Here is a 22,299-nt window from a genome sequence, read left to right as displayed (position 1 = left end):
GATCACCTGAGATCAGCCTGGCCAACATGACAAAACCCTGCCTCTATTAAAGATACAAAAAAAAAAAAAAAAGAAGAAAACCAGCCAAGTGTGGTTGTGCACACCTATAATACCAGTTACTTGGGAGGCTGAGGCAGGAGAATTGCTTGAATCTGGGAGGCAGAGGCTGCAGTGAGCTGAGATTGCGCCATTGCACTCCGGCCTGGGCAACAAGAGTGAAACTCCACCTCAAAAAAAAAAAAAAAAAAAAAAGTTTATGCTGAGGCATGGTGGCTCATGCTTATAATCTCAGTGCTTTGGGAGGCTGAAGTGGGAGGATTGCTTGAGGCCAGGAGTTTGAGATCAGCCTGGGCAACGTAGCAAGACCCTGTCTCTATAAAAAAAAAAAAAATTAGCTGTGTGTGGTGAGGTGCATCTATAGTCCATAGTTCCTCAAGAGGCTGAGGCAGGAGGTTACTTGAGCCCATGAGCTTGAGGCTGCAGTGAGCTGTGATCACACTACTGCACTCCAGTCTGGGCGACAAAGTGAGACCTTGTCTTTATAAGACAGTAAAATAGACTGGGCACAGTGGCTCCCGATTATAATCCCAGCATTTTGCGAGGCTGAGGTGGGAAGATCACTTGAGCCCAGGAGTTTGAGACCAGCCTAGGAAACATGCCAAAACCCCATCTCTACAAAAATACAAAAAATTAGCCTGGCATGGTGGCATGAGCTTATAGTCCCAGCTACTTGGGAGGGTGAGGTAGGAGGATTGCTTGAGCCCAGCAGTTCAAGACTGCATTTAACCAAGATTGCACCACTGCATTTCAGCCTAAGCTACAGAACGAGAATCTCACACAGAGACAAAAAGGAAAAATTAAAAGTTTAGCAACCGCTGGTTTACAGTTTAAGAGAGTAGTTACAGCTATATACGAAGGCTTGAGAGTTGTCAGAAAATAGATTTTAATAGAAACAAAGAGGAGAGATATGTCTGGAGATGTATAATGTTGATTTGTGAGGGAAAGCTTAAAAGTATAGAGCCCTGGAGGCCAACAGTTAAGAGGCAGAGGAAAAAGGAGATGGCAAAAGAAACTAAAAGTGGTTTAAAGAGAATTCAAGATAGAAAGTTGTGGAAATCAAAGAGAATAGGAGAACAGAGCCCAAACATTTTAAATTTTATTTTAGAACTTCTGTGTGCCAAGAGGCTATGCTAGGTTGTTTATGTACATTATTTAAAAATTTTATGACAATCCTGTAAAACAGGTAATATCTTACATCAGTAGATAAGTACCTAAATAAGGAACTGAAGCCAGTTGAGTCTAAAACTCTACAATGCCATTTGCATGGGGGAGAGAATTTCAATGAAGACATTAACAAGAGAAGGTTAAAAGAGGTCTAATAATTATTATACAAATGAAACATATGTCTTAGTCTATTTTCTGTTGCTTTTAATAGAATACTTGAAACTGGGTGATTTGTAAAGAAAGAAAACATATTTCTTGGAAGTCTGGAGGCTGGGAAGTCCAAGGTCAAAGGAGGCACATTTAGTGAGGGCCTTTGTGCTGTTGGAGTCTCTGTAGAGTCCTGCAGTGGTACAGGGCATCACATGGAGAGGGAGCTGAGCATGGTAACTCAGGTCTCTCTTCCTCTTCTTATAAAGCCACCAGTCCTACTCTCGTGATAACCCATTAATCTATTAACTCATGAATGGATTAATTCATTCATGAAGGCAGAGCCCTCATGTCCCATCACCTCTTAAAGGCCCCACCTCTCTCCTGCCACACTGGGGATTAAATTTCAATGTGAGTTTTGGAGGGGACAGATATTCACACCTTAGCAACATATCTGGTATATTTGAAGATTAAAGGGTAATTTATGATTTTAGCCAGAGTGGTTGCAGTGAACTTGTAGAGGCAAAAGCTATATTAGCATATTTTCGTATATTTATCAATAATGTCATTAATTTTGTTATAATCTGTTTATTTTTAAAAATCATTTTCACATGAAGTTTTATAGAAAGTGAACATAGTGGCTGGGTGCAGTGGCTCACGCCTCTAATCCCAGCACTTTGGGAGGCCGAGGTGGGCGGATCATGAGGTCAGGAATTTGAGACCAGCCCAGCCAACATGGTGAAACCCCGTCTCTACTAAAAATACAAAAATTAGCCAGGCATGGTGGCGGGTGCCTGTAATCCCAGCTACTCGGGAGGCTGAGGCAGGAGGATTGTTTGAACTCAGGAGGTGGAGGTTGCAGTGAGCCAAGATCATGCCACTATACTACAGCCTGGGCGACAAGAGCAAGACTGTCTCAAAAAAAAAAAAAAAAAAAAAAAAAGAAAAGGAAAAAAGAAGAAAGTGAACATGGTATAAATTATAATGATTAATACATCACTGCATAATTCAAATATTTAAGAATTGACTGTTAATTTTTCAAATTTAGGTTCATACTTTGGAAACAAAAGAGCTTATGCAGAAAACACAGTGGCATCAAACTTTACTTTTGGTGCAAGCTCATCTTCTGCACGAGATACTAATTATCCTCAAACACTTAAAACTCCATTGTCTACTGGAAATCCTCAGAGATCAAGTTTTAAGAGCTGGACACCACAAATGGGATATTCAGGTAAAATAAGTGGAAGATGAACCTAGATGATCTTTTGAAACTTAAAAGTTTTGTAAATTATAAATTAGGGTTATCGAGTTCATTTGAATTTATCTATAACTGATATGAATGAAAAATAAATACATTAGTTTACCTCTATCCAAAATTTGAGTCTAGATTAATAAGGCAACATAGTGTCTGATATTGTTTGGTAATAAATGCAGGTCTACATTATTTTAACCATTCTGACAAAAAACACACAAGAAAGAGAAACCTCTCCCTTTTATATGTGATATCATTTAAATCTAAAAGTGGACCCTGATATTACTAGTGAGTGGTTTTTTTATACTTAAATTTTAATTTTTATCTAAATCTGTGAGATTTTCTTGAAGAGCAGATAGATAAAATAGGTTTCCATGTATAACAGTTTTCTAAGGTATATACAACAGAATTTCTTGGTTACAGGGTGTGTTATGTAAATGCATATATTTACAAGATAATGATAAATTACTTTTTAAAGTAGTTCTACCAATGTATAAATGGTGGTTAAGTTTATATTAGATCTACAGAAGTCAGTTTTAGCACTGTAGTAGAATATGACCTTCTGTTTTTTGTTTTTTGTTTTTAATTTTTTGAGACAGAATCTCGCTGTGTCACCCAGGCTGGAGTGCAATGGTGTGATCTCGGCTCACTGCAACGTCTGCCTCCCAGGTTCAAGTGATTCTTCTGCCTCAGCCTCCTGAGTAGCTGGGACTACAGGCGCTTGCCACCACGCCCGGCTAACTTTTGTATTTTTAACAGAGATGGGGTTTCATCATATTGGTCAGACTGGTCTTGAACTCCTCACCTCATGATCCGCCCACCTTGGCCTCCCAAAGTGCTGGGATTACAGGTGTGAGCCACCGTGCCTGACCCTGACCTTTTTATTTTTAAGGAGAAAATAAATACCAAGTTCCAGTGGAAATTCAACAGACATACAAAAGACATCTCTAAGGTTCTAAAAATACGTTTATGCTGTTATCTCTCTGTTGTAAATAACATAATAATGAGCATCCTAATGCATAAAGCTTTTTTCTGAGTCTCTTATTATTTCCTTAAAGCGCAACCTTAGAAGTCAAATTACTGAAACATAGGGAAATTAGGGAAATTACCTTTTTTATTATTTTTTTTTAATTACCATTTTTTGTTTTGTTTTTGAGACGAAGCCTCATTCTGTTGTCCAGGCTGGAGTGCAGTGGTGCCATCTTGGCTCGCTGCAACATCCACGTCCTGGATTCAAGTGATTCTCCTGCCTCAGCCTCCCAAGTAGCTGGGATTACAGGCGTGCATCACCATGCTCAGCTAATTTTTGTTTTTTTAGTAGAAATGGGGTTTTGCCATGTTAGCCAGGCTGATCTTGAACTTCTGACCACAAGTGATCTGCCCACCTCGGCCTCCTAAAGTACTGGGATTACAGTTGTGAGCCACCATGCCTGGCCAAAATTACCATGTTTTAAGGATCTCAGATATATTGCCAAATTTCTTTCGAGAACTGGGCCAATTTTTAATTCTATCAATAGTGTATAAGGAAAGCCAATCTTACTCTATCCTCATCATTACTAACTTCTAAAATTTATTATGATTATTGGCCAATTTAATGATCATCATCATCATAAGATTATTATTAGCCAATAATCATAATCATAATTTTATTGGTTAATTTATTGGTTATTATGGTATGCTCTATTAATAATGTGTAAGAGTCCACCTCAACATTTGATATTGTCAGACTCAGTATTTTTCAACCTAACAGTTAAATACTACCTATAGTCTGAGTTTGCATTTTCCTAATTACTAGTGAGATTATCTTTTTCTGTACTTTTGGGCTATATATCTTTAATAATATTCTGTGAAATTAATGTTCATGTGTTTTACTCATTTTTCTTTAGGCTTATTTTTCTGGATTTGTAGCAATACTCTATATATTCTGAATACTAATTTTTTTTTTTTTTTTTTTTTGAGAAGGAGTCTCGCTTTGTCACCCAGGCTGGAGTGCAGTGGTGCGATCTCGGCTCACTGCAAGCTCCGCCTCCCAGGTTCACGCCATTTTCCTGGCTCTGTCTCCCAAGTAGCTGGGACTACAGGCACCCGCCACCATACCCGGCTAATTTTTTGTATTTTTAATAGAGATGGGGTTTCACCGTGTTAGCAAGGATAGTCTCGATTTCCTGGCCTTGTGATCTGCCCACCTCAGCCTTCCAAAGTGCTGGGATTACAAACATGAGCCACTGCGCCTGGCCTTTTCTGTTAATTTCTATGTTTCCAGTTCTTTTTTAACTCCGATGGGTCATTATGTCTAGCTGTGTGCCAATATCACACCATCTTTAGCTTTATTATAAGTCTTAATATTTTGTAGGACAGCCGTACCACCATTACCCTCCACAGGCTACCTTATTTTTCTTTAGAGTAGCCTTGGTTCTTCTTGGCCCTTTGCTTTTCCATATCAATTTTGGGCCAAGTTTTCAAGCTCCACCAAAAAACACATTGAGGTTTTGATTGAAATTAAAGTTATACTGAACCAACAGATCCTTTAGGGAGAATTGAAATAAGAGGCTAACTGGTATCTATAGATTGCATTATTTTGTCCTCTTGATTAAGAATTTCCTCTACAATAGATGGTAGACATTCACATGGGATACAAATATTTTAAATTTTAAATTTAAGATTTATATTTTAAATCTTAGAGATCCATTTATATGCTCAAATGATCTTGTCACCAATCTGTCAATCATATTTCTTCCAAGTCCCAGCCATCTAGGTAAACCATTATCGACTGCTTATAAATGAATCTAAATCTGTACTTCTGGCCATCTCTCATTCCAGACATGGTAAACAACCAAATGTACTGCTGAAAATTCTGCCCAGATGAGAGATCAAAATGAACAGGCCGGACTTGGTGGCTCATGCCTATAATCCCAACACTGGGAAACTAAGATGGGAGAACTGCTTGAAGGCAGTCCAGCATGGTCAACAAGTGAGACCTCGTCTCTACAAAAAAAATTAAAATTTGCCAGGTGTGGTGGCATGACTGTTATTCTAGCTACTCAGAAGGCTAAGATGGGAAGACCACTTGACCTCAGGAGTTTGAGGCGCAGTGTGCCATGATTTCATGCCATTGCACTCCAGCCTGGGTGACAGAGCCAGACTGTTTAAAAAAAAAAAAAGTCAAAAAATATAAGAAAATAGTAATGAATATAGAATATCTCAAGCAAGGAAGGAGGAGTTTCTTAGCAGAAAAGCAGTGGAAGAAATTATACAGAGAAAGATTGTCTATGCAAAAATAGAAATTTTTGAGATAACGAAAGTATCAAGATTAGTAGGAACTGTAAATTACTGTCATTGATTTACACAATTCTCATAAAAATATACTGGAAAACCTTAAGACCTAGTAAACATTGTATAAAATGATGTAAACATCTCTAAAAAGGAAACAATATAGATAACAATGGATATATTAAATTATGTTCAGTTTCAGTAGTACTTTTAAAAACACAGATTTAAGTGGCAGTCCATTAAATTAGCCAATAATCATAGTCATAATGAATTCTAGAAGTTAGTAATGACGAGCATACAGTAAGATTGGCTTTCCTCATACACTATTGATGGAATTAAAAATTAGTCTAGTTCTCAAAAGAAATTTGGCAATATATCTGAGATCCTTAAAAATATGCTTTGTTTCAGTAATTTGAGTTCTAAGGGTGCATTTTAAGGAAATAATAAGAAAACCAGAAAAAACCTTTATGCATTACGATGCTCATTATTGTATTATTTACAACAGAGAGATAACAGCATAAATGTACTTTTAAAACCTTCTAGGAAATGTCTTCTCTGTGTACTGAATTTCAACTGGTACTTGGTTTTTATTTTCTAATTAAAAATAGGAAGGTCATACTCTATTACAGAGCTTAAACTGACTTCTGTAGGTTTAATATAAACTTAATCACCATTTATAACATAACGTTCATGGGGAAAAGGTTTCTGAGACCTGAACACATAGATTTTTAAGTGAATCCCTAAGTTTACTGTTGACTCAGATAACATAAATACTTAAGTTTTTTGTGGGCATTGTAATAGAAGAATGGAAGAAGAAATGAATCCAGGTCAGGGAGGGAAAAGAGGGAGGAAAAGGAGTTAGTTAAAAGGTTGACAAGGGAACAAAAGACTAGTTTGCATCTTTGAAAATAAAATTTTAGAAATTTTTGGTCTGGAAAAAAAAAAAAGAAAAAAGAAATTTTTAGTCTGACTTTTTTCATATGCTAATAATGCCCTATATTTGAGTAATTTCATATACTTTATAAAACACTTCTATATGATTACATTAATTCTTATAATAATCTTGTGAAAAAGTTTGGTATTTCTAGTTTATAGATGAAGAAATGGTAGTTTTAAAAGTTTAAAAAATTTACCTGAGCATTCATAGTTTGTAAGGCACAGATCTCAAAATCAGTCATGTATGTAATGGTTCATAGCACCAGCTCTGGAACTAGACTGCCTGGGTACAAATGCTGTCTCTACCAGTTACATTGATGCCTCAGTCTCCTTATAGCTAAGTGGAAAAAATGATGGTGTCTATTTAATAGGATTGTTGTAATAATTATGTGAGTTAAACTAATTAAAGAACTTAGAACATTCTTGACACTTAGTAAGCACTTAATAAATGTTGGATATGTTATTATAATTTTAATTTCCACATTACACAGGTATCTCATAATTGGAATTCATAGTTATATAATGCTTAATTTTTTTGGTTTTTTTTTTTTGAGAAGTTCTTGCTCTGTCACCCAGGCTGGAGTGCAGTGGCATGAACGCAGCTCACTGCAGTCTCAACCTCCTGGGCTCAAGCAAGCCTCCCATCTCAGCCTCCTCAGTAACTGGGACCATGGAGATACATGCCACTACACTCAACTATTTTTCAGGGTTTTTTTTAGAGCTAACATCTTGTTATGTTGTCCAGGTTGGTCTCAAACTCCTGGGCTCAAGTAATCCTCCCACCTTGGCCTTCCTAAGTGCCAGGATTACAGGTGAGCTGCCATGCCCAGTCCCAAATAGCTTTTATTTTATTTTTTTATTTTTTGAGATGGAGTCTCACTCTGTCACCCAGGCTGGAGTGCAGTGGCACAATCTCAGCTCACTGCAGACTCCACCTCCCAGTTTCAAGCAATTCTCTTGCCTCATCCTCCCCAGTAGCTGGGATTACAGGCACACGCCACCACACCTGGCTAATTTTTGTATTTTTAGTAGAAATGGGGTTTTGCCATGTTGGGCAGGCTGATCTCAAACTCCTTACCTCAGGTGATCCACCCACCTCGGCTTCCCAAAGTACTGGGATTACAGGGTTGAGCCACCACACCCAGTCTCCAAATAGCTTTTAAATGACAGAATAAGGTAAATAATCTGTTTTCTGACCCAAGTCCTTTTATGACTCAATTCCAATAAAATAGAAAATAAGACAATTTAAAATTTGTTATTTCTAATTGTGAAGTCACTTTTTGGCAAAATGCTCTGAGAATTAACATTTTTATTTGGTCTAGTAATGAAAAGTTATTTTTTGATGAGAAAAAAATGGTTATTTCCTTGTCTGTTAATACAGTAGCCATGTCCTAGACTAGATATGCTTTAAGATCTTATGTGAAAGAATGAGAAATGATTATTATCAGGTTGGGTGTGGTGGCTCATGCCTGTAATCCCAGCACTTTGGGAAGCCGAGGCGGGTGGATTACCTGAGGTCAGAAGTTTGAGACCAGCCTGACTAACATGGCGAAATCCTGTCTCTACTGAAAATACAAAAATTAGCCGGGCATGGTGTTGCATGCCTGTAATCCCAGCCACTTGGAAGGCTGAGGCAGGAGAATCACTTGAATCCAGGAAGCGTAGGTTGTGGTGAGTCGACATTACACCATTGCACTCCAGCCTAGGCAACAAGAGCAAAACTCCGTCTCAAAAAAATAAATAAATAAATAAAAAATAGAAATGATTATTATCGATGTTTATATCTTTTCTTTATTTAAAAATTTACAGCTTCATCCTCATCTGCGATTTCTGCACACTGCCCATCAGTTATTGTAGCTGTTGTAGAAGGGAGAGGACTTGCCAGAGGTGAAATAGGAATGGCAAGTATTGATTTAAAAAACCCCCAAATTATACTATCCCAGTTTGCAGACAACACAACATATGCAAAGGTAAGTATTAATAATCCTAGAAAATGGCTGCTCTGTTGGGCAATATCTAGATCTAGATTTTAAAGTCAGTGCCTTCCCAATTTGTTTACTTTTTGGTAGAATAAAGATTATTCATTATGTCAATGTAAATACTCGGAATTAAAATAAAATTGTCTTGTATCTGATTTTTATTTTTTAAATATATTTTGTCCAAAAAGAATGTGCTTTACTGTTACTTGAATAAGCTATTTTTAGTATTAGTTTCTAAAATTAACATCTTCAAATTAATAATTTCTGGATTTATTCCAAAGGTAATACATGTGATAATGTGGTATTGATCATAATCCTTAAAGACACAATCCCAAATGCCATAATCCCAATGTTCAAATCTTGAAAGATCAAAATCCTTAATGCTGAAATCCTGAAAGCTTAATTCTAGGGAAGGGATTAATGTGTTTTTGGTTGTACACAAGATAGTTGCATCATGTTAGACGCATCATATTAGGCAGAACTACTACCTTGTTATTTTCTTTATTTGGAAATTAGGTATGGTTTAAGGAGATGCATAGGGGTGCTAAATTGGCAAGGGATGGACTTGTGTATTTAAGTATAGGTGACAACTTGACTTTAGTAAAAAATACCTAGTAAAGCATTATTTGGGCTATGTCTGTGAGGTTGTTTCGAGAGATTAGTGTGTGAGTCTGAGCGGACTAGGTGGTGAAAATCTGCCCTCAGTATTGGTGACCACTTTGCAATTGGCCAGGGCCTAGAGAGAGCAAATGCAGAAGTTGAATTGGTCTCTCTCTGAGAGCTGGGACAGACGCTTCTGCTGCTGCCTTGGACATCAGAAATTTGACTCCACAGAAGTTCATTATCATAGCATTGACTGTGTATAAGCATTGTGTGTATGCATAAAAATGTTGAAATTTGTTTGATAAATGAAGACATGTCCTTTTTGTACATCATCTATTTGTGAAAGATAAAATTTATTTCTTGAAATCTCAGCTCTTCAGGCAACTGTGTATGTGGTGACCCATAGAAGTTTTTGATCTAGCTCATCAAAAGACTTAGATTGTCCCTGGTGGTATTTCAGATGACTGTATTTATGAAGCTTGGTGCAGACAATTACCAACCACAGTGATATGCATTTATACATTTTGCTATTTGACTAATTTCTATGTTTTGACTAATGTTTTTGTGAATACAGTTTGTCTGCTCATAACTGTTATTATACCTGTGTGACTGTCATTAGTACACTTAAGTGTTTATGCTTTCAAAAATATATGTTATTATTGCCTATTTTATTGTGTAAAGTGGTCTATGAATTGTTCTGTTGTGTTTTTGTTTCTCAAATAAATCCCCTTTTAAAAATGCAACTCAATGTCTTTAAAATTGTTTTTGAAGTTATTTCTTCCAGAACTGTGTTTTTGGGATTTCTGTCTTTTGGTATTGGGATTTTGGCGATTTTTAGACTTCAAGGATTTTGCTCTTTTGGGATTTTGACATTCAGGATTATGCCTTTTGAGATTGTGTCTTTCAGGATTATGGCCCAAACCTGTCATAATGCTAACTCCAGAGGGTTATTCCCACTAAACTGTATTTGAACTATATTTTTTCAGAGGCAACGAAAGCTAGTATCTTAGATCAGTCATAATTTAGCCTCTTAACTTCTTGCCTTCACTTCTTATTTTGCCTTCATTTTATATCACTCATCATTCATTTGGTCCGCTTGCCTATTGTCATGGGAATTTGCGTGATCTATCAGGTAGAGGTAGTTTACTCCTAATTTCTATGTTATTTAATCCAATTATTATTTTATTTTATTTTTAAAAGGTCTTGCTCTTTTGCCTAGGCTGAAGTGCAGTGGTATGATCATGACTCACTGCAGCCTCCCACATCAGCCTCTTGAGTAGCAGGGACCACAGGCATACACCACCACATACAGCTGATTTTTAAATTTCTTTTTTGTATAGATGAGGTCTTGCTCTGTTACCCAAGCTAGTCTCAAACTCCTAGACTCAAGTGATCCTGCCCCCTCAGAAGCTGAATTGCTTCTCAGGTTCCCAAAGTGCTAGAATTATAGGCATGAGCCATTGAGCCTAGTTAATTATTATTTTGAAGATGTGATCTAGTGTTTTATTTCTAGTGTTTCATTATTTTTTGATTCTCTTCCCTTAGTTCCTCTTTATGGTCCTCCAGTATGTAGACTTCCCTTTCCTAATAATTAATTTTTTATTATTCTTAACAACCTTGATGATATTAGTATTGCATACTAACTTCATCTGCAGGTGTTTTATACTTTTATACAATTTCAAAAGAGTAGGAAAAAAGTTTTTAAAAAACAGGAATGTTAGACAAATTGAGAATTTCTGTGTTTAGAATAGTTCTAAGAAATACACCTTATTTTATGAAAAGCTAAGGCATAAGGCAGATGTTTCTCATCTGTATTTACGTACTTTTCAACACTTAATCTGTACCAGTGTGGCCATACTGATTGTATTGCCATAGTTACCCTTTGTTTTTTGAGACAATGTCTCACTTTGTCGCCCAGGTTGAAGTGCAGTGGCACAATCTTGACTCACTGCAACCTCTGCCTCCTAGGTTCAAGCAATTCTCCTGCCTCAGCCTCCCAAGTAGCTGGGATTACAGGTGCACACCACCATGCCTGCCTAATTTTTGTATTTTTAGTAGAGACAGAGTTTCACCATGTTGGCCAAGCTGGTTGTGAACTCCTGACCTCTAGTGATCCACTCGCCTTGGCCTCCCAAAGTGCTGGGATTACAGGCGTGAGCCACCTTGCCCGGCCCATAGTTACCCTTATTGGATGCATGTATATTTTTCATGGAGATGGATAAAATACTAAGTATAAGTATTTATTTTAAAAAAATTTATTTTGGGAATACATATTTGATAAGTTCAGATTAATTTTTGAACTTAAGGCTGTTAGAAACTATTATGAGTAAAATATAGCCTATTTTATGACAGTATTTTATATTAGTAGTTGTATAGGAGATATATGTTTAATATACTACCATTAGAAATATATACATATATATTTTGTTGTTGTTGTTGGTGGTGGTGGTGTTTGTCTGTTTGTTTTTGAGACAGATTTTCCCTCTGCCGCCTAGGCTGGAATGCAATGGTGCCTAGTGCAATCTCAGCTCACTGCAACCTTTGCCTGCTGGGCTCAAACAATTCTCATGCCTCAGCCTCCTGAGTAGCTGGGATTACAGGCATGCACCACCATGCCTGGGTAATATTTGTATGTGTGTATATATATATATATGTATTTTTTTTTTAATAGAGACAGGGTTTCACCCTGTTGGCCAAGTGAGTCTCGAACTCCTGGCCTCAAGTGATCTGTCCACCTCAGCCTCCCGAAGTGCTGGGATTACAGGTGTGAACCCACTCGGCTAGAAACATATTTTAATTGAAATATATCATTAGGACAGTTATAATTTTGTGTATCTATGAATTAATTTTAAATACTTATCTCAGAAAAATACGAACTTTTTTTTGTTTCCTAAGCTTTATTTAAGAAATTATTCAAATGATTTCAGGTGATCACTAAACTTAAAATTTTGTCACCTTTGGAAATAATAATGTCAAATACTGCTTGTGCTGTGGGGAATTCCACCAAGTTGTTCACTCTGATCACAGAAAATTTCAAGGTAAGTGATGTTTACTGTTTGTAACATTCAAGATCTAACCACTTATTTATTTATTTATTATTTATTTATTTTTTTGAGATGGAGTTTCACTCTGTCACCCAGGCTGGAGTGCAATGGCGTGATCTCATCTCACTGCAACCTCCAGCTCCCAAGTTCGAGCGATTCTCCTGCCTCTGCCTCCCGAGTAGCTGGGACTACAGGTGTGTGTCACCACACCCAGCTAATTTTAGGATTTTTAGTAGAAATGGGATTTCACCATGTTGACCAGGCTAGTCTCAAACTCCTGACCTCAAAAGATCTGCCTGCCTCGGCCTCCCAAAGTGCTGGGATTACAGGCATGAGCCACTGTGCCCAGCCCTAATCACTTTATTTAAAATTTATTTAGTAATATCATTATAAAGAACAATAATTTTAGTAACTTTATATTTAGCATCCTAAAGTAGTCACTAAATACAAATCCTAATCTAAGGGACTATTAATACAGATAATAAAAATGATAAGGAATTTACTTATTTGATTTGGCATGCTTGATCTACTTTAAACAAAAGAAAAAATGTTTTAGGTAATAAGGAAGTTTCTCCCATTATACAAGAGGCAGACCCATAGAGAAAGCATAGGTTTCCCTTACACGTATTTTCCTGGAAACTACTTATTGTGCTGTCAGACTGGTTGAAATTGAAATTCTTAGGAGATAGCACCTATCAGCAAGTACCTTTTTCTATAGGGAATTTAATTTGTATTACAGAATTGTTTCAGCTTCCCCTGGTAACATGTGCTGCCTTACGATTAGCCTGCTACTCTAGTGTCCATCTGTAGGACTGTGGTGGATAACCACTGTGGAACCTTATCCAGCAAGAATGTGGACTGTGGCTCCAAACCAAGTAGACAGCATTGCAGTTGGAATAATTCCTTAGGAGTGCAAATTATTTTCAGAATATACTATATATATATATATTTTTTTTGAGACGGAGTCTTGCTCTGTCACCCGGGCTGGAGTGCAGTGGCTGGATCTCAGCTCACTGCAAGCTCCACCTCCTGGGTTTACGCCATTCTCTTGCCTCAGCCTCCCTAGTAGCCGGGACTACAGGCGCCTGCCACCTCGCCTGGCTAGTTTTTTGTATTTTTTAGTAGAGACGGGGTTTCACCGTGTTAGCCAGGATGGTCTCGATCTCCTGACCTCGTGATCCGCCCGTCTCGGCCTCCCAAAGAATATACTGTATTTTGTTATGTTTGTAGACTTATCTTTTACTTTAACATATTTGGAACCAAGCTGAGGTTTGGAGTCTAATGAGTTCCTTTCCCGTTCCTAATATATTCAGCATCTGCAGTCATATAAGATTTGTCATAGTGCTCTTAGAGATCCTGTATAGATGAGCTGCCTTTGACTCATTGCCAGAGATAGTCTCTATTCTAAATCTATTGTCTCATTAGACAAATCACTTTATCTGTTCTTTTTCATTTATAACTTTACACTTCTTTTCATTATGCCTATTTATCCATACCTTTCCAACTTTCATGTTTTGTTGTTGTTGCTGTTGTTGTGATTAGGTCTTATAATTCTTTTGGTTGTAAGTAACAGAAATCTAATGCAAACTACCTTATGCAAAAAAGGAAATGTATTGGCTTATGTAACTGGGAAGTCAATGGTTGAATAGATCCTGTTCCTACTGTCAAAGGTAAACAAAGCCAAACACTAGCTAAATATTTTAATCAGTAATATGCTGTCGCAACAGAGAAAAGAGTCCAGTGTGGACTGAATTGAACTTCAGTTTATACTGGGCATTTTAATGGGAGAATAAGGGAATAAGGAGGAGTAAGCACAAGCTCATTAGAGTCAGGGAAGTAAAAAATTATTACAACAAAAAGTAAGACCGGTTGCGGTGGCTCATGCCTGTAATCCCAGCACTTTTGGAGGCCAAGGCGGGAGGATCACGAGGTCAGGAGATTGAGACCATCCTGGCTAACGTGGTGAAACCCCATCTCTACTAAAAATACAAAAAATTTAGCCAGGCCTGGTGGCACGCGCCTGTAGTCCCAGCTACTTGGGAAGCTGAGGCAGGAGAATCACTTGAACCTGGGAGGCGGAGGTTGCAACGAGGCGAGATCGTGCCACGGCACTCCAGCCTGGGCAACGAGCAAGACTCCATCTCAAAAGAACAACAACAAAAAATCTGGGTTTGCTGACTGGCACTTACCGAAGTTAGGCTCCTACTCTCCCACAGAGAATAGGAGACAGGGACCCTATCTTTAGGTGTTAAGTGGAATACACAGTTCCTTTTTTTGTTTGGCAGCCTGAGTTTTCTTAGGCTGGCATTTTACAAGAGGTTAAGGTCATCCTAGGGATGTGACTTTGAACAGTTAGAAACACTGTTAGTGTTTCGTTCACGTCTTTATAGGCTGGATGGAGGGTAGTTGAGAAGAAGGCTCATAGTAGCCCAGGTAGAGTTTGGTCAAAGAGAGAATCTTTATCACTACTCTCATTCCCCATATCATCCTTTTTCTACTGCAGATAGTTTACTTCTATGAGATTTAAGAAGATGATTGCTAATGGCTCAAGGTTGATGTTGTCTCAGCTTAGCTAACCCAAAGGGAAAATAATTTCTTTATTCCAGTGTCCACGTATGAATTCCAGGGAAGGATACTGACTGATCCTGCTTTGTTCATTTTCTCACACGTTAGAGTAATCACTATTTCTTGGGGTAGATACACTATGATTGACTAATCCTTTTGCTGTGGGATGCAGAATACTATGATAGCTAGGCCTTCCAGAATCACATGGAATGGGGGATAAGTCCTCCAAAGGCAAAAACAACATAATTTCAGTACATTTGAATAGTAAGGCAGTACAGCATAGTGCTTAAGAATAGAGAAGTCAGATTGTCCCAGTTTCAAATCTTGACTCTAAGTAACCTAGTACATGACACTTAGCTTCTTTGAGCTTCAGTTTTTTAATCAGTAAATTAGGAACAATAGGAGGTACCAACCTCCTAGAGAATTGATATTTTATGTAGGGTAATCAGAGATGGCCTTGTTGTTAAGGTTACATTTGGGCAAAGTTCTGAATGGAGTGAGGGAGCAAGCCATGGAGGTATTTGTAAAAGTATTCTAAGTAGAGGGAAAATTCAGTATTATTATTATCATTATTACTATTATGACTACACTTAACCATAAGAAGACCTTCATTAACCAGGTGCAGTGGCATGTGCCTATAGTCCCAGGTACTTGGGAGGCCAGAGTGGGAGGATCACTTGAGCCCAGTAGTTCAAATCTAGCCTGGGCAACATAGTGAGACCCCACTCTTAAGAAAAAAAAAGGACCTGCATTAAATCAAAAGCAATATGAAGTAAAAGGAAAATGGACTTCAAAGAAATCTAAATTTGAGTCTCAGCTTTGGCACAGATCAACTGTATAATATCAGAAAAGTTACTTGACTTTTCAGAATTTTATTTATATGAAAACCAGAGTTAATAAGATATGTCCCTACTTGGTCATGATATTTTTTTCATTCTTAACAGCTGTTATGTAGTCCATTGATATAATATTACCTTTTCTTAACCATTAGTTTTATTCAAAGGAGGCAAACCTTTTACTTAACAACTTGATGCTTTTTAAAAGTTCCACACTGGTAATTCCAGCAATTTTGGAGGCCAATGTGAGAGAATCACTTGAGCCCAGGAGTTTGAGACTAGCCTGGGCAACATAGGGAGAACTTGTCTCTGCTTAAAAAAAAAAAAAAAAAAAAAAAAAAAATTAGCCAGATGTAATGGTGTGTGCCTGTAGTCCCAGCTACTCAGGAGGATGAAGCAAGCAGATTGCTTGTATCCTGGAGTTCAAATTTGTAGTTAGCTATGATCATGCTGCTGTACTCCAGCCTAGGCAACAGAGTGAGACCCTGTCTCATAAAGATTATAATTTTCTCTTTGTTCTAAATAAATTCAATTCACTTTATGTAAATAGTATATCATAAATAGGTAGAATTGGTGTTTTCATCTTTTCACCTAGGACATTATAAGAATCTACCCTTTCTCAATTATGATAGACTATGGAAAGATGAATATAAAACTGTGAAAAGTTATTTTCTATACAAAAAATTACTAAAAGGTATAGACAGTCACGTTTATTTTTATTATTGTATCTAACATATTCCCTTAAATCTCATAAGAGTAAGGTCTAATAAGAGATACAAACTGTACTATAATTCACTTAGCGAGGATAATCATTTTTATATAAATAAGAAAAGTTCTTATGTAAATGTTGAAATTTTTATACAATATTTAAGTCACTTACCTAGTTACGAGCATGTGTTTAAGAAAGCAGTTTTGGGCAAGCGCATGGTACTTCAAACTTTATTTTGAAGTTAAAACTTCTTTTCAGAATGTTAATTTCACTACTATCCAAAGGAAATACTTCAATGAAACAAAAGGATTAGAGTACATTGAACAGTTATGCATAGCAGAATTCAGCACTGTTCTAATGGAGGTTCAGTCCAAGTAAGTTATGTATTTATTTATTTTTTTACTAGCCCACAGCTACCAATATCATATCAAGTAAGTTATAACTTAAGGAAAGCAAATAAATCTCCAGTGTGAGTTCCACAAGGGCAGGGACTTTTGTCTGTTTTGTTCTCTGCTGCATTCCTACCACCTGGAAAATTCCCTGGTTCATAATAGACAGTAATTATTGAAATAGTGAAATAGTTAACTAAAATTTATACACAAGGCATATATTACTAACTTAATTTATATAGAATTTTTCCAAATTAGTCATAATCTATTGGCCTAATTGTTGCTGCTCACTTTGGAGTGAAAAGCTCAAGTAGCTATAGTAAACTGGAAATGTGAGGGCATAGAAGCGAAACACAGGTGAAGATGTGTTCCTGTTTCTTTCTATCTTTACTCCTAAAAGATTCAGCATGAGACAGAGAATGATATTTTTGGAACACATATTTCCTAGAACATACGAAATAGATACTTTCTTTGAGCCAGATTAGATTACCTGTTTACTTAGTTAATAACAATCATTCTCACTGAGATCATAACATACTTCTCTATACATTGAGACTTGATTCTACCGTTAAAGTACCAGATTTTTCCAGGCTGGGCACAGTGACTCATGCCTGAAATCCCAACACTTCGGGAGGTCAAGGAGTTTGAGACCAGCCTCAGCAACATGGCAAAACCCCATCTCTACCAAAAATACAAAAATTACCTGGGTGTGGTGGTACATGGCTGTCATCCCAGCTACTTGGGAGGCTGAGGCAGGAGGATTGCTTGAGCCTGGGAGGTGGAGGTTGCAGTGAGCCGAGATCATGCCACTGCACCCCAGCCTGGATGACAGAACCAGACCCTGTCTCAAAATAAATAAATAAAGTATCAGACATTCCCAACATTATCTGAATACTTAGAATGGTACATCAAAAATTGATGCAAATTACCTTTGATTGAATGTTATCTCCTAAAACAGGATTTATCAGAATTTAAAGTCCCTTAAGTGTCAGACTTGAGCAAATTATTTATTTTCATTATTTTTATGATTTAGAGGTTATTTACCTAGTTTTCAAAAATATGAAATACCTGGTGTACCTTTTCCTTTTGAGTTTAAGCAATGCTATGCAAATATTTATAATTTTTCTTAAATTAAGGGGAAATAGATAATTTTTTAATATTAATGACTTATAGTGATGTATTATTGGTCATCTTTTAGGTATTACTGCCTTGCAGCTGTTGCAGCTTTGTTAAAATATGTTGAATTTATTCAAAATTCAGTATATGCACCAAAATCGCTGAAGATTTGTTTCCAGGGTAGTGAACAGACAGCCATGATAGATTCATCATCAGCCCAAAACCTTGAATTGTTAATTAATAATCAAGACTGTAGGTAAGATCATCCATTTTTTTCTTATAAAATATATAGGTATATTTTTTTTTCTATAAATAGTTACTTTAAAGTTCTTTTTTTTTTTTTTTTTTAAATTTTGAGATGGAGTTTCACTCTTGTTGCCCAGGCTAGAGTGCAGTGGTGCGATGTTGGTTCACTGCAACCTCTGCCTCCCAGGTTCAAGAAATTCTTCTGTCTCAGCCTCCCAAGTTGCTGGGACTACAGGCATGTGCCACCATGCCTAGCTAATTTTTGTATTTTTAGTAGAGATAGGGTTTCACCATATTGGCTGGGCTGGTCTCAAATTCTGGATCTCAAATTATCCACCTGCCTCGGCCTCCCAAAGTGCTGGGATTACAGCCATGAGCTGCTGCTCTCAGCCTAAACTTCTTTAAATTATTTGATGAAGAATTGTATTTAAGAGGTAGGGTCTTGCTATTTTGTCCAGGCTGGTCTCAAACTCCTGGGCTCAAATGATTCTCCTGCCTCAGCCTCCCAAGTAGCTGAAATTATGGGCACAAACTGTCATGCCCAGCTAATGGTGGAGAAATATTGAATAAGCATATTTTAAATCATTGTACTGTTATTGCTGAACTGGTCAGGTGTTTCACCAAAATCAAGTTTTAAAAAGATGTTTGTACTAAATAACAAAAAGCAACCCCATTCAGAACTGGGTAAAGGAACTTAATAGACACTTTTACAAAGAAGATAAATAAATGGCCAGTAAGTACTCAAATATTTGTTGAGTATTAAAATGAATCAGGTTTTTTATATGTATTATATGAAGTTGTTCCTTTATGAAAGGAACTTAATAGAGCATATGAAAATATGCTCAACTTTACTAGTCATTAAGGATCTACAAATCAAAACCACAGTTAGATACAACTTCACATCCATTAGGTTATAGGTTAAAATTACTCTGTCTTTGACTTTCTATGATATCCTATGTTATCATAGCATAGAAAATCAATGACCAAGCCTGGTAGTTATTACAAAGTGTTTTATATTCAGTTTTACCTTGTCATGTTTCATACTTTATCATTATTTGTCATTATCATTGTCAAACATTGTTTGACTTCCTGCTATGTATTAGGGATACAGATACTTAAATAATAGAATGTCTGATCTCCAGGAGTTAGTATTATAGTTGAAAGGAACAATTGAGAAGTCTTTTCACAGACTTAAATGAAAGAATCCTCAGGTTAAAAGATGGATATTCTACCTACTGAACTATCTGAATAGCTGCAATGCTTCCATAGGCTTACAGCCTGTTCAGTGCAGTCTTACATCCATTGATTTCTATAACAAATGGGAGGTTCATATGTGCCCCTTACTTCCTTTGTTCCCACAGAAATAAGTTCTCAAAAAAAAAAAAAAAATTGTACATGTGATGGGAGACCCCCCGCCCCAGCCAGTTGGTATGAGTAGTTTCCTACAAATGTGTTTAAATTGGTATGATTAAAATCTGGTAGAATGATGACTAAATCTTAAAAGTCATTCTTGTTTCCTCTCCTTTCACACCTCAGATTTGATCCATCAGAAAATCCTCTTGATCTAGCCTTCAGAGTATATACCAGTGCTGGATCACTTCTCACCATTTCCAAGGCTACCACCCTAACCCAAACCTCTATCATCTTTAGCATAAACTACTATAATAGCCTCCTAACTTTTCTTTCTGCCCTCTTCTTACCTTCCTATAGTTTATTCTCAACATATTAATAGCAGTCAGACTGTGATATCCTTTTAATCCAGAAATCAGATCTTGTAACTCTTCTGCTGAAAACTTTCCAGTGGCTCTCCTTACATTTACAATAGAATCCAGACTCTTTGGCCTACAAGGACTTCTGTGTCCTGGCTTCTATCAACTTCTTCATTCATCTCCCTCTATTCTTACCCCCACTTGCAAAGCTCCACTAACCTTGATCTTCTTTTTTGTTCTGGAGCCAGACTTCCTGGGCTTAAATTACTGCCATGCTACTTACTTGGAAATCTTAGACAAGTTACCTAATTTCCTTGTACTTACGTTCCTTCTGTTGTAAAATGATGTGGCCAATAATAGTGTCTCTCTCATAACATGGTTATTAGAATAAACAAGTTAATACATTTAAAATGCTTAGAACAATTCTGGGTACATACTAAGTATCATTTTATGTTAGCTATCCTCATTATTGTTGTCATGATTCCCATCCCATCATCATCGTCTTTGCTGCCTTCTTTTTTAATCATTCAGTTCTCAACTCTACTGTCAAATTCATAGGGAAGTCTTTCTTAATCAACCTAACTATAGCAACCATCCTGGTCCTTCTCTGTATATTCCTGTTTTTTTAAATTTTTTAAAATTTTTTGAGACGGAGTCTCACTGTGTATCCCAGGCTGGAGTGCAGTGGTGCAATCTCGGCTCACTGCAAGTTCCACCTCCCAGGTTCACGCCACTCTCCTGCCTCAGCCTCACAAGTAGCTGAGACTACAGGCGCCTGCCACCCAGGTCCAGCTAATTATTTTTTGTATTTTTAGTAGAGACGGGGTTTAACCGTGTTAGCCAGGATGGTCTCGATCTCCTGACCTCGTGATCCACCTGCCTCGGCCTCCCAAAGTTCTGGGATTACAGGCGTGAGCCACCACGCCCGGCCTGTTGTTGTTTTTGTTTTTTTAACAGTTTCTGTACCTGAAATTATTTTCTTGATATGATTATGTGTTTATTGTTTTTATTGTTTATTTCCCCTTCCTCTTTGTCTTGTCTTCAGTCATGGTCAGTAAACTGACAAAAGTTATTGGCAATGGCTGGGTGCCGTGGCTCATGCCTATAATCCCTGCTCCCTGGGGAGGCCAACGTGGGTGGATCACTTGAGGACAGGAGTTCGAGGTCAGCCTGGTCGCCATGGTGAAACCCTGTCTTTACCAAAAATACAAAATTTAGCCGTCATAGTGGCACACCTGTCATCCCAGCTAGTCAGGAGGCTGAGGCAAGAGAATCATTTGAACCCTGGAGGCAGAGGTAGCAGTGAGCCTAGATAGTGCTACTGTACTCCAGCCTGGACAACAGGGCAAAACTCTGTCTCAAAAAAAAGAAAAAAGTTATTGGCAATCGCCATTCGGCCGTAAGGTCCATGAAGATAGGTATCATGTCCATCTTGTATGCCCAGTGTTTAGCATAGAGTTTTGAATACCATAAGGGCTCAAAAAATATTTGTTGAGTATTAAAATGAATCAGGTTTTTTATATGTATTATATGAAGTTGTCGAATAAATAGTTCAACTAAATGCATTTTTTTTTGTTTCTTTGTTTTTATTTGTTTTAGACAGAGTCTCACTTTGCAGGCCAGGCTGGAATGCAGTGGCACAATCTCGGCTCACTGTAACCTCTGCCTCCCAGGTTCAAGTGATTCTTATGGCTCAGCCTCCTGAGAAACTGGGATTACAGGTGCCTGCCACTATACGTGGCTAATTTTTGTATTTTTTTTTTTTTTTTTTTTTTTTTAGTAGAGATGGGATTTCACCATGTTGACCAGGCTGGTCTTGAACTCCTAACCTCAAGTGATCCACCTGCCTCTGCCTCCCAAAGTGCTGGGATTACAAGCATGAGCCACCATGCCTGGCCAGCATTCTCTAGAATAGCTCATTTCTTTGTAAATCACTTAGAAATTACGAAATTCTCTTGTACTTGTCATTAGAACTACATGATTATAGTAAATACTTATTTTAACAATATAAAATCCCTCCACCGTTAAGGATATATTATTGATATCTTGCTATTATGGATGGAATAAATAGACTAGAAAACTTTATATTAGTCTGAATATTGTAACTGATCTATAAAAGAAGTATAAAGTACAAGGAGATTCTATTCATCCTTGTTAAAGTGTAGTTCATTGACCAATAGCATATTTGGGAGCTTGTTCAAAATATATCTAAAAACATTTTTTTGAGACAAGATCTCACTCTGTTACCACACTGGACTACAGTGGTGCAAGTAT

At 37.2% G+C, this 22,299-nt stretch overlaps 1 protein-coding gene across 1 annotated transcript in view; it reads left to right on the top strand.

The window, feature by feature from the left end:
• Positions 1-22,299, top strand: part of MSH4 (mutS homolog 4) — a 115,731-nt gene that overhangs the window by 4,450 nt on the left and 88,982 nt on the right. The window contains exons 2-6 of the mRNA XM_005542987.4: positions 2,420-2,602; positions 8,639-8,799; positions 12,339-12,449; positions 16,824-16,939; positions 18,153-18,326. Coding sequence (XP_005543044.3) covers positions 2,420-2,602; positions 8,639-8,799; positions 12,339-12,449; positions 16,824-16,939; positions 18,153-18,326 — 745 coding nt within the window. The remainder of the gene's footprint in view (positions 1-2,419; positions 2,603-8,638; positions 8,800-12,338; positions 12,450-16,823; positions 16,940-18,152; positions 18,327-22,299) is intronic.

The sequence above is a fragment of the Macaca fascicularis genome, chromosome 1 (assembly GCF_037993035.2).
Source record: "Macaca fascicularis isolate 582-1 chromosome 1, T2T-MFA8v1.1".
Lineage (NCBI taxonomy): Eukaryota > Metazoa > Chordata > Mammalia > Primates > Cercopithecidae > Macaca > Macaca fascicularis.
This window is presented reverse-complemented; position numbering and strand designations above follow the sequence as displayed.